We start from the raw sequence: 12,218 nt of genomic DNA on the forward strand, positions 1-12,218 counted from the left end.
AACTCCAAAATGTTAGTAAGCATGGGTCAAAGTTTCTGTCAACAAGTCTGTTTTTATACGTCAATATTTTGCATGGGAAGTGGCGTACGCCTCTTTCAGGCCTCGTGCGTGCGCAGTGTTTAGAAATGAGATAAAGGAGAGAAAGAGGTTGCCTCGGGTCTTGAGGATTGTTAAAAAAGATCCCAGATTCATCCATTAATCTTTCACATATTCATCAGGAGCACATCACCAGCATTTCAACCATAGTAATATCTTATACTGTATGTCACTGTAACATCTCAACTACTATTAGATGGTTTTGCTTTGAAATTTTGTACAGATGTTCATGACCCCAGAGGATGAATCCTGATGACATTGACATAAGCCTTAGGTGAATTTTGTATTTTGTCCATATTAGCAAATCTTAGCTTGTAAACATTATACCAACTAGCTACAGGTAAGCATATTAGCATTGTTGCTATGAGCAAGTTAGCATGCTACAACTAGCACTTAGCTCAAAGCACCTATGTGTGACTTCATCATGTGGTACAGCCTCACAGGGCTTAGAAAATATTGGAGATTGTCCATAGAACATCACTTTTAAAATAAAGGTAATAGATTTATTCAAATGTAAAAATGCAGGCGAGTTTATTATATAACATTACACATTAACAGCTAATCTATTCTACCTTATTTCTAATGCTCTGGCAGTTTACTGGTGTTTTGGATTGCATTATATTCTACCTAAATAAGAATGAGCAAAACATACATAAATGTTTATTAATGTCAAGACCAGTGGTTCCAAAATGATGGGTCATGGTCCAAAAGTGGGTTGCAAGTCCATTCTGAATGGACAGCAAGTGACTTGCAAATGTATTAAGTTTTTAAAAAACACATTTTATTCTTAAATACAGTGAATTTCTAGCGCAGAGCTTTTACTTTGAAGTGCCCTTTCCTGCTTTTAAGTAAGTGACTTATGGACAGCTACTTGACAGAGACAGCAAACTAGCTTGATGACATGTCCAAGCGTGGACTTTGAACTAATGACGAAGGAGAAATCTGGACCCCGTGGCTGCACCAGTTGGGAACCACTGGTCTGGACAGAGTCAATACACTCTTAGAGGCTTTTCCTAGACCATTGCTTTATTATAGATGTCCAGTATATCTCTTCTATGTGACACATTGATGCATCTATATGATCCACAACTACCTATGTACAAATGTAATGAAGGTGCAGAATTCTCTCGCATAATGTAAAGGGTTAAAAGAGGAACAGAGTTCACTAGTTTTCACAGTTCAGGAAAGCCCGAGCCAAAGTTTAACTTTCCACTACAGACACACCTCCACACTGTCCAACATTTAAACGAAAAGGTAAACATGTAGTCAACCTGTTAGGACTGACAGCACTGCTGAGAACTGAGGAGGAAATTTAAGCACTGTGTACAAAGTATACAAAACAAAATGATTAATGACAGGAGGTTGATTTAATCCCAAATGAAACTTGTGACTGAATCTGTACTCTTTGTCAATAATTTATTTCTACGCACATGAATTCTGTTATCGTTATAGTTTTTTGAGGGGATCAACAGAAATCCAACATGCACCAACTGCTATGTTCATGAGAAGTCTTTGTTGCATCAATGGACGTCTGACTGAAGAGGTGATTAGCGCAGTGGAACATCCTCTTGTGTGGACTGCCCTCAGCAGAAGAACAGAGAAGATGATCCTCCGTCTTGTTCACTGCAGGGCTGTGTAGGTGGGTCCAAATTGATCCCTCCAAAACCTTTGCAGGCCTCATCCGACACCCAATACTCCTCAACCACCTGTCCCTTTATAATGTGGCTGTGCTTGCTTTGCGCTGTCCTCCCTTCTGCCCTCTGATTTACTGACAAAGCTTCTCAGTTCCAGGATGACCTTTTACCTTTAAAAAGACAGAAGAACAAGACATATATAGATATCAATGTGTAAAATATAAATAATTTTGAATCAGATTTATTGAAGGTTACTTGTGGGATTCCACAAGGTAAGGTGCTGGGCCCTCACCTGTTCAAATAAAACATATTTGTAAAATATCTAAATTATTAAGTGTTGTTTTATTCGCTGATGACACAAGCTTAAATTGCTCCAGGAACATTTTGTCTTAAAGAAATAGTTTAATATTAACAAGTTATCATTAAAATTAAGTACAACAAAGTTAATAATATTTGGAAATTAGCAATTCAATAATAAAGAAAAAAATATGATTAAAAAATGCTTAGAACAAATATGACATTTCTGGGCATTGTAACTGATTATAAATTATGCTGAAAACTTTATGTAAATATAGGCAAAAATGTCTAAAAACTAAAGATAAATTGACTCAGAACTCAGTACACATACTGTATAATTCTTTCATAGTGCCATACTTAACCTACTGTTACTAACGCTCCAATTGATCTTAAAACTGCACATATAACAAACAAAATAATTTCCTTCCTCTAACTGTATTGAGAAGTGGTTCAAAATTGGAGAGCAAGTATGAATTTAGGGGAACAGGTGCATTTAAGAAAACAAGGGTTAAGACAAACACAAAGAATATATATGTATCTGCCAAAGGGGTGACCTTGTCTTTTGGTTGACAAGAAATTAAAAATGTATAGTTCACTTTGCAAATTAAAAAAAAATATGCTTTGAAAAAAGGTAGGTAAAATAAGCTTGAGCCTCAGCCTCCACCATTTCGATCTTCATCTTTTGTTTCCCTTTGAATTTAACGCCTATTTGTTCTTCATTATGTTCATTCTTTTTTGGAAAATTGTTAACAAAAACCGAAATAAATTACTGCTACTACTTCAAAAGGAAAAAGAAAAGAGCTGTAAAATGGATTCTTGGGAAATTAACTTAATTCTTTTTTTATTCATCTATATTGAAGTGACAATGCAGTCCCACTTTGAAAAAAAGGACATTTAAAACAGACAATTTAGGACATCCCAGAGTGGCTGAACATCCAGGTGAATGCACCCCTGCATCAGTGCTTTTATGTGACAGCCACAAACCAGATAATGCAAAGCCATCCAGGAAATGTGAATGTGGTGGATAATGCATCGCATTTTATTTGTGAAGAACAGAAAATAGAGAGTGATTTGGGAAAAATCAACACTAGTCCTACCTGGCTTGTGGCTGTCATGAAGAACTAAACAATTTCTTTAATTTGGAGAAGAAGCCCCCCTCTTGTTTCAACTCTCCTTCGTTCTTGTTATGCACTCTTTGCCCTGCCTCAGACCGCTTACCACTGCTGCCCCCACCTGGACAGAGATTAACACTGCATCAGCAGGGCCGACGACTAAATACAACGTCCTTTCCTATAACCCCATTTCAGTGAATCAGTATATCAAGCAAAATAGTGGGACTACAGGGACAAGTGGGTAAGAAGAAAAAGTGAGGGTGGATGTCATTGTCCTGTTACCTGTGGTGGTGTTAGTGACTCCATTCACTGTCCCCTCCACATCTGTCTCGTCCTCAGCGTAGCTCATTAGCAGAGCTCTTTGCCTGTCTGTCAGTGTCCTGCAGAAAAACAATATCTTATGGTCACTGTGGTTGGGAAACCCATTTTATACCATTTGGAATTTTTATTAGAGCAAAAAAGATGAACAAGATGTGTTTGACTGTGGACGCTTACTTGGGTACTTTTATTTTGACATGTACATAATGGTCTCCGAAGCCGTAGCCACTGATACGAGCAATCCCCTTCCCTGACAATCGGATCCTCTGATCTGTCTGGATGCCTGCAGGGATCTGAAGAGAAGAGAGTCATAGAGTCATAGAGAGTTATAACACTGTATGTATTTGAAATGTTTTCCCGCTAGAGAACAAACCTGAGAATGTGCATCTACTTACTGATAAGTTTAGTGTTTCATAAAGGCCCTGTGTCCTGGCCGTGCCACCCAGGATAGCTTGTGCCACGGAGACAAGAAGATCAGAGTGGATGTCTGCACCGTCCCTCCTGAACACGGGACTTTTCTGGACCTGGACACCAAACCGCAACACATTACAACCAATCATACGTGCTATCAAAACTTCCAGTGCTCCTCAGGTTGTCTGAACTGTGTTAATTCAAAGTCAAAGAGCTCAGACGGCTCAATGCCTCTTACTAGCCCACACACCTATACTACATTACACAAGACAATCCCATTACAGCAGCTCTGACGTGAACTTGCACTTCATGGAGAGTTAATTTATTTCTGGCCTGGGTTTGTAGATGAAGATACTCACCCTGAATGTGATGAAGATCTCCTTCTTGCCGACTGGCATTCTGACTGTCTGGCCATCCTCCACCCCTTAAATGAAAAACAAACCACAGTTAAGTGGTGCATGTGATCTATATTTAAGTTAAAGGTCCAGTGGGGAGGATTTATTGGCATACAACAGTTCCAGCCAACTGAACAGCCCCTCTCTCACCCCTCCCTTTCCAAGCATGTAGAAAACCTATAGTTGCCTCAGCAAGGCTCAACACTTTTAAAAGTGCTTGCCAGGCTGGCAGCCATGCATCAGCTTTTGGTTGACGGAAACTGAAAATATCGCTGCCATTTTTAGTCAACTTACATTTTGAGTTTTAAAGCTACAGTTGGAAGCTTTTATAACAAATATCTTTCTTCATATTTGCTGAAACTGTCACAAAATTCACGCAACACTGAATGAGACAAATACTCTGTGAAAAAAACTTTTCTTCTCTGCCTACTCTATCTCTGTGTTAGCATTTCTAAATGGCCTTACTACATGTGAACAAAAACAACCAATCAGAGCGGAGGAGTCTCCAGTGCAGCTGTCAATCATGTCAATCACTGCTCAAGAACTGCAGTCAAATTGTCAAACTAGGCATCGCTGATCAAATATGAATCAAGATTCTGTTACTGCATTGCCTATTTCTCACCTAAAATGTTTTCAGAAACATATTTTAGTGTACTGTTTAGCTGTGAAATGAGAAAGATTGTGACCCAGCCGCCATGTTGGATACGTCTGATTCTAGCGAATACCAAAGGCAGTAGGATGAGGAGGAGGGACAGGATTTTTGTCACACGTCATGGATTTTCTATGAGTCTGTGGTGGCCAGTGCTATCCTCTATGCTGTTGTGTGCTGGGGCAGCAGGCTGAGGATGGCGGATGCCAACAGACTCAACAAACTGATCCGCAAGGCCAGTGACGTTGTGGGAACGGAGTGTGACTCTCTGATGGTGGTGTCAGAGAGGAGGATGCTGTCTAAGCTACGAACTATCTTGGACAATGTTTCACACCCACTCCACCATGTGCTGGTCAGGTACAAGAGTACTTTCAGTGGGAGACTCATACCACCAAGATGTACCACTGAGCGCCACAGGAAATCATTCCTGCCTGTGGCCATCAAACTGTACAACTCCTCCCTCTGAGTGGCCCTGAGACTATTTCACACACTGCAATAATTTAATTTAACTTGTGCAATAACCCCATTCACCCTGACTGTATATATTCTGTTTGTGTAAATAATCTTGTTCAGTTTACAATATATATATATATATATATATATATATATATATATATATTGCTTTACGTTTATGTTTGTTAATAATTCCTGTTTATTTAACTATATATTTGTAAATAGTATTGTTTAAATTTCTTATATTTTCATGTATCTTTCCTCTCTTGCAAGGAGCACCTGTAACATAAATAATTTCCCCTCGGGGATCAATAAAGTATTTCTGATTCTGATTCTGTCTCGTGTATGTGTTTCAGAATATAGTGATACAAAGTTATTTTCATTAAAGTTAGCAACCGTAGCTTTCAGATACAATGCGGTTATACATCAGGTTTACAATAATAATAATGTGACCCTAAGGAATGTTTAAAAGCTGACGAAGAGGATTAGGGCCATGTCTATGAAAACAAAATCTTTTCGAGAATAAAGTCATAAATCTAGGAGGATAAAGAGAATATTACGAGATTAAAGTCATCATTTTAGAGGGGAAAAAAATCACAGTTTAAGACCAGAAAGTCAGATAATGTGGTTTAAAGCGACTTAAGTGTTGGGAGTGACAGTAATACATGTTTTAGCAGTACCCAAGTAATATAATGCATTACCGACAAGATTTCAGGTGATATTATTACATTTGCAATGTCACGGAACACATTACCACCCGAAAACTGTTTGTTTTTATTTATCACTCACATACTGCTCCCTTTCCACCAGTGCGCCACCAAAATATCCCCTGGAGGTTGTTGTGTCATATTACAGACTACACTACGAAACTATAGAGGGGTGCCGCAGGTGATCGTACATCTCTGTGATGCCACACTGTGCGTTATCATGATCAATACGTTTTCATTTTCACTCTTCCATAAAAAGCCTTATTACAGTAATCAAATAAGAAACTTTGTGTTTTCTTTATTATCTATTTGTCTGATTTTATCTGTTCCTTCAGGTTTATCTGGTTCTTTGTCAGTTGAATCCCATTGCACATTCGTTTGTGATGTTCAACAATTCAATTTGCTTCGCCTTTGGCTCTAAAACAGAATTATTCTGGAAAAAACTACGACAGGCATTCAAAGTATGAATTATGCTCAACCATTTTTTAACAAATGTGCAAACAATAAAAACCAGTAACATATAATAATTCAGGAATATATGCAGCAGGGAAGACAGCAGTTGCTTCTGACAACAGCTGATAAACTGACCTTTCTTACTCATTAATAGTGATAATATCAAATATCCTTGGAGGTATTTACAGTGTGTAAACAATAGAAGAGACAGTTAAATGACACTGACCTGCAGGCACAGGAACCATCACATTCTTCCTCTGCTTGGTCTGCCCCACCCCACGGCAGGACTGACAGGGTGTTGAAATGACTGTGCCTTTGCCTCCACAGCGACGACACGTGGAGCGCATCACAAACGGTCCTGTATTCACCGTCTCCTACAGGGCGGACAATGCACGTGTTTAGTGATGCAACAAACTACAAATATATGCTTTAAGAAAAGGCAGCGTGTCAGAGCTCTCACCATGCCGGAGCCGTTGCAGTGGTGGCAGTGCTGGACTTTGGTACCAGGCTCGTGGCCTTTACCATCACAGCGTTGGCAGGTTGCTTCTACGTTAACAGAAAACTCTTTGTTGACTCCCTTTGCTGCCTGAGTGAACGTCAGCTCCATGATGTACTGTGTTGAAAAGAGAAGGTATCACAAATTCATCACCAATAAAAATCAAAGGCACTCCTTGGCTTTTGCTCCCATTTTAGAGTATCCCACTAACCTCCTGCGGCTGCTCAAATATGGCGTTGAAGTCTCCAAAGCCACGGCCTCCAGAGAATTCCCCAAAGATCTTACGGAAGAGCTCCTCTGGGTCCACGCTGCTGGACTGTCCAGACCAGTACTGGTGCCCTCCACTAGCCTGACCAGCATCAAAGCCTGTTGAGCCATACGCATCATACTGCTTCCTCTTTCCTTCATCACTCAGGACCTGAAAGACACATGGAGCATTGTTTAATCTTGATGATTACTATTCATTGATTTAGCAGAAAACACGTGCGTAAATTAATGAAAGCTTGAGTAAAGACTGCACCTCATAAGCTTCAGCCAGCTGAGCAAATTTCTCCTTGGCTTGTGGGTCGTCTTTGTTGGTGTCAGGGTGGTACTTTTTGGCCAGCTGAGGGACAACAAGCACACTGTCAGCTACTGTCATGACTCGTTATCTGGGAGCCAAGACAAGTTGTGAATGTATGTCAGACAGGAGCAAACCTGGTAGTAGGCTTTCTTGATCTCTTTCTGGGTCGCAGTGCGAGGCACGTCGAGGATCTGGTAGTAGTCCTGCTTGCTGCTGACGGGGGCACTTGTGTGGAAGGACAGTGTGCAGACAGCATTGGGTGATTTGATGCCTAGAGAGTGTCACAACAGAGTAAAAGGAAGAAGTAAATACCATGTTGAACAGTGGAGCTGTATTGAAGCTGCATCCAGGTCAGCTAAATTGACTCCCCTGCATTGTTATGAACTGTTACTGAATGCACTTTCAGGCCAAACTGGATGACAAATATTTGTAAAGACAGAACTGCAAGTCAACCTGACCTGCAGAAAGGTTCTAGAAATACAAATGCTTGCAGCTCCACAAACAGCAATGAGAAAAGCTGCTGACAACAAAACAAGTTATGATGTTCTTGGCTTCCCATTGACATTGTTTGCGGTTAGGAGTCGCACAGTTGGTAGGTGGCATTAGGTCATTAGGTTGGGCTCCTTTTTAAGAAGGAGTAAGGATGTTGTGGGTGACAGAAAACACCTGTATCAACCCTTGCAAATCCAACTTGATGGCTGCAAACCAAAGTTAGCAAAACTGGTTGCATAAGATACTGTTATTAGTGTTACTATCTTTAACACTACGTTAATAAAATAATTTTCTAATACACCTTATCTTTAAAGCTAGCTTGAGCTCTTGTCGAGCTGAGTAAACTTAGTTGTTTTATCTTGCGTCACATGAGTAAACCAGAAACTACAAAACATTTAGCCTAGCCTAGCCTAGCTTAGCCTAGGCCGGCACCATATGGGTAAAACACCACTCACCTGACAGCCCTCTCAATGTCAACGCTTTCCCTGCTCCAACACACACCGAGCTTCCTCCCCGCCATAATTTTTCCGCTCCCAGCGTAGAGACACTGCGGACACCTCCACGACCGAAGCAGACAGCAGCACCGGCGGCCCTGACACGTCCAGAGGACACAATTACTGTAATCCAGCGTGAGGAGCGGCGGACAGCCGAGGACGCCATCATTCCTTCTGTAGCCGCTGCCTGGGACACACTGCGCATGTGCGGCCGGAGTGGGCGTCACCTAGAGCGCAAAGATGTTCTGTTAGTCAAGATGGTGCTCTGTCGAGAAAAACGAGTCGCAGAAGTTTATCTTAAAGGGATAGTTCGTGTTTTTTTTAAAGTGGGGCTGTATGGGGTACTCATCCATAGTCAGTTTATTACTTAGAGTAAAAGTTGGCATGCCCCTAGTTTGGAGAAGCAGGCCGACAGAGAAGCTGCTGTGGACGGGCAGCAACAAAATGTACAGTAAAACTTCAATTAATAGCCTGGGCTATCATTTGCTCACTTAATTCAACAGGCCTGTATTTGGGACAGGCTTTTAATTCCTTTCACACAAAACTGTTGCTAAATTCGGAAACGCAATCAATTGTTTATTTAAACCAGTTTGAATATTACTTATATATACGTATATAAATTAGGCTTCAGATAATGTATCAATTATGAATCATTGACATGGACACATAATTTAAGGCAGCCAACAACCCTGTTTTATCCATCTGAAGAACTTCAATAAAAATGAACAGCTTGGCAACCAGACCAGGGGTCTAATTGAGACAGGCCTTTATTTGTCCAAATGTGTAGCCACACCAGGCTAGTAAAAGGAACTCAGCATTTATTTGTAGTTTTACTGTATTTTAGCCACCTTAAAAAAGTCCCACCTAAAAAATTGTTATCAGTTTAAGTGTATGTTATACTGAGAGTATTTTCACAGCTTTACATTTCCGTTAGAGAGCCCATTCCAGCAGGAAAGCCACTGATGACTTCAGTTTCTCATCTATGCTCTTGCAACGCCACCAGACTCCATTGACAAAAACTACAGTTATCTTTTATCTTTGTTCTTTGAACACGGAGCTGCTGGCCTGTCACTGCTTTGCTCAGTTAGTTAGTTTGTGTTATTGTGTGACTTTAGGGAATCTGAATAATACTTTAAAATGCCAGAGTCACACGATAAAACAAACAAAATAACAGATCGAGACAGTGGTAGACCAGCAGCTCATTTGCTCAGCAGTGTTAAATCACCGTTTTTCTCAATGGAGTCTGGCTTGGAAGAGAACGTTAAAATAGCTCCATTTTCCTGTTGTAGATCACAGTCTGACATTAAGATAAAACAGTGAAAATGTTGTAAATATAGCTTACACTTAAACTCATATTGTTTTTTTTTTTAAATATATTTTATTGAGCAGATGGACTCCACATATATTCCACACCTACATTTAAGGCTCATTTTCCTGAACAGTACAGTTGCGCATGATACCTTGAGATCAATAGGAGATCAAATGTTGTAATAGGGACAAAGGTAAAACTGAATAAGGTAGTAAAAAATAAAATGCAATTGCATCACCATAGGATAATAAAAAAGAAATCAATAACAAGCTTAACCATTATCCCCATAATCACAGGTCTACCCTCCCATACCTGCATCTCAGTTGCTGTGGTTGCAAGATATGATATGAGGCGTTTCCAGGTTTTATTTGAATAGTTAGAGCCTGTCTCTCACGGCACATTTTATCCTTTGCAAATGAAGTGTGTTAGTTAAATTCTCTGGCTACATCTTAGTGGTAGAGACAGTTGTTTATTCATTCATTCATTTTCTCTAACCACTTATCCTTTTGGGGGTTGCAGGGAGGCTGGAGCTTATCCCAGCTGACATTGGGCGAGAGGTCGGGTACACTAGCCAGACTATCACAGGGCTGACATATAGAGACAGACAACCATTCACACTCATATTCACACCTAAGGGCAATTTAGGGTCACCAATTAACATGCATGTCTTTGGACTGTGGGAGGAAGCTGGAGTACCCTGAGTAAACCCATGCAGTATATTGCTTGACTTCCATGTTGGACTCCGGCCTGCTTCTCCAAATTGGGGGTGTGCCGACTGACATCTACTGTATGTGATATACTATCTATGGATAAGCATCCCATTCAACACTACTTCAAAAAATGAACTATCCCTTTAAATCTTCTTTTTATGAGCTATTGACATGTCGCTCCAACACACAATTAACTCTAAGTATTCAAACATTATGAGTGTCATTACATCACAAGTGTCAGGTAAAAGGATGCAGGTGTTTTAATACCCGGTGCAGCACGTGACAGAGCAAGGTGTGCTCCCGTGTTAGAAAAGCTAACTCCGCTCAAGCGGGCAGCTCCGCGAGCCAAAGCGAGCGCACCCCGCGCGGCCAACCTGAACTGTCAGCTGTAAGCAGGAGTCCTCTGCCGAGTACCAACCAGCTCGACAGAGACACCCGGAAGGCACGAAAGTCAATTTGAGAGGGCAGCATGAATCGCTTTAAGACCTCCAAATTCAAAAACACCACTCCGAAAATTGCCAAGAAAGATGTGAGTAGCTCGCGAGCGTCTTTGCGGACCCACTTCTCCTAGCTAACATTAGCTTGGGTTATTAGCTGTGCTACTGAAGTTGTGTTTGGGGGGGAACGCCTGCCTGTGAGGGATGTTGAACTTCCTGCATCTGGAAGGCTGCTTGATTGAGACATAAAATCTTAACTCGCACACCAGTATTCACACCAACTGTTGGGCTAGGAGTGAAACTAGGAGCCATGTGGCTGCTCAGAGCTGCTAGCCTCCATAGGATGTTGCAGTGACGCCCATCATCATGCTATTTTACTACAGCTGACTGACATTGTGTTTTAATGTGGGGTTGCAGTTTCACTGCACGCTTGGTGCTATGTTGGACCTGCACAGATTTGCTGCGGGTGAGTGAAAGGGAAAGATTTGACTGGTAAATGCGATAAGTGATACTCCTGTCATGATGCCTCTGTCAGTGATAGTTGTCCTGTAGGCTGGAGAGGAGGCGACATGTCTGGACGGGAGTGCAGTGTCTTGCATACAAATCTGCCATTTTTCCTCATCTTCTGGGTGCATTTGTTTCAAGTTGCAAACGCCTGCAGCTTTCCCTGCTGAGGTGGGTTATGTAATCCCTCACCTTGTTTTTACTGAGGCAGTAAAATGCCTGGTATTTACAGACAGCAGACGGTCCTGCTATCTCCCCAATCTCTGCACAGGGGTTTGAGACAGCAGGTGGTGCTTTGCTGCCGTGAATGTCAAACCAGCCCTCCATTCAGCAGACCCAATATGTGTGATTGTGCCCGATGATAGTCATGTGACAGGAGCTGACATGTCACTGTAGAAGAGAGGAAATGGGGCAAGGGATGTCTCCTTCTCAGATTATTCACAACAGTTTGAGTTTTCCACATGGTCTCAAAGAGTGGTCACAGGAGGAGTCTAATTTATTCAGCTCTTATTTGGCTGGCACCGGGGTGTCCCCTGTTAGTATAACTGTTTTGGGTGCCAAGGTGCTTTCTAATCATGGGCCTGTGGATGGATTCACAGTCTGTCTCTTTAATCCTGAGGAAAATGCAGAAAACTCAAACCAGGTCTTGTACACATTGACCCAAATTGATATATTAAGGGGAGGCAAGG

At 41.3% G+C, this 12,218-nt stretch overlaps 2 protein-coding genes across 3 annotated transcripts in view; one reads left to right on the forward strand and one right to left on the reverse strand.

Annotated features, from left to right (window-relative positions):
• Positions 1–577: 577 nt before the first annotated feature.
• On the reverse strand, positions 578–8,774 carry dnaja3a (DnaJ heat shock protein family (Hsp40) member A3a). Of its 2 annotated transcripts, none has more exons than XM_049560587.1 (11): positions 8,531–8,758; positions 7,718–7,854; positions 7,542–7,625; positions 7,233–7,439; positions 6,986–7,138; positions 6,752–6,899; positions 4,228–4,292; positions 3,853–3,981; positions 3,635–3,750; positions 3,422–3,519; positions 578–1,900 (listed from the first exon to the last, which is right to left on the reverse strand). In XM_049560587.1, exons 1-11 carry the CDS (start codon positions 8,736–8,738, stop codon positions 1,878–1,880), a joined length of 1,368 nt encoding a protein of 455 aa, XP_049416544.1. In that variant the 5' UTR covers positions 8,739–8,758; the 3' UTR covers positions 578–1,877. The 2 variants fall into 2 exon arrangements, with proteins under 2 accessions (XP_049416544.1, XP_049416543.1); XM_049560586.1 differs by lacking the exon at positions 578–1,900 and adding an exon at positions 3,108–3,260 and having other exon boundaries at positions 8,531–8,774.
• A 2,169-nt stretch (positions 8,775–10,943) lies between these two features.
• coro7 (coronin 7) overlaps positions 10,944–12,218 on the forward strand; it is a 156,270-nt gene continuing 154,995 nt past the window's right edge. Inside the window, exon 1 of the mRNA XM_049560572.1 lies at positions 10,944–11,117. Within this exon, the coding sequence (XP_049416529.1) occupies positions 11,058–11,117 (60 nt within the window). The 5' untranslated portion in view covers positions 10,944–11,057. The remainder of the gene's footprint in view (positions 11,118–12,218) is intronic.

This window comes from Epinephelus fuscoguttatus, linkage group LG19 (assembly GCF_011397635.1).
Source record: "Epinephelus fuscoguttatus linkage group LG19, E.fuscoguttatus.final_Chr_v1".
Classification (NCBI taxonomy): domain Eukaryota; kingdom Metazoa; phylum Chordata; class Actinopteri; order Perciformes; family Serranidae; genus Epinephelus; species Epinephelus fuscoguttatus.

Coding starts and splice junctions, on each gene's coding strand:
- dnaja3a (XM_049560586.1), bottom strand. CDS start 8,774: ATGCGCAGTGTGTCCCAGGCAGCGGCTACAGAAGGAATGATGGCGTCC. Junction 6,900..6,985: donor ACTGCAACGGCTCCGGCATG/GTGAGAGCTCTG, acceptor TCCGCCCTGTAG/GAGACGGTGAATACAGGACC. Junction 4,293..6,751: donor GATGGTTCCTGTGCCTGCAG/GTCAGTGTCATT, acceptor TTTTCATTTAAG/GGGTGGAGGATGGCCAGACA.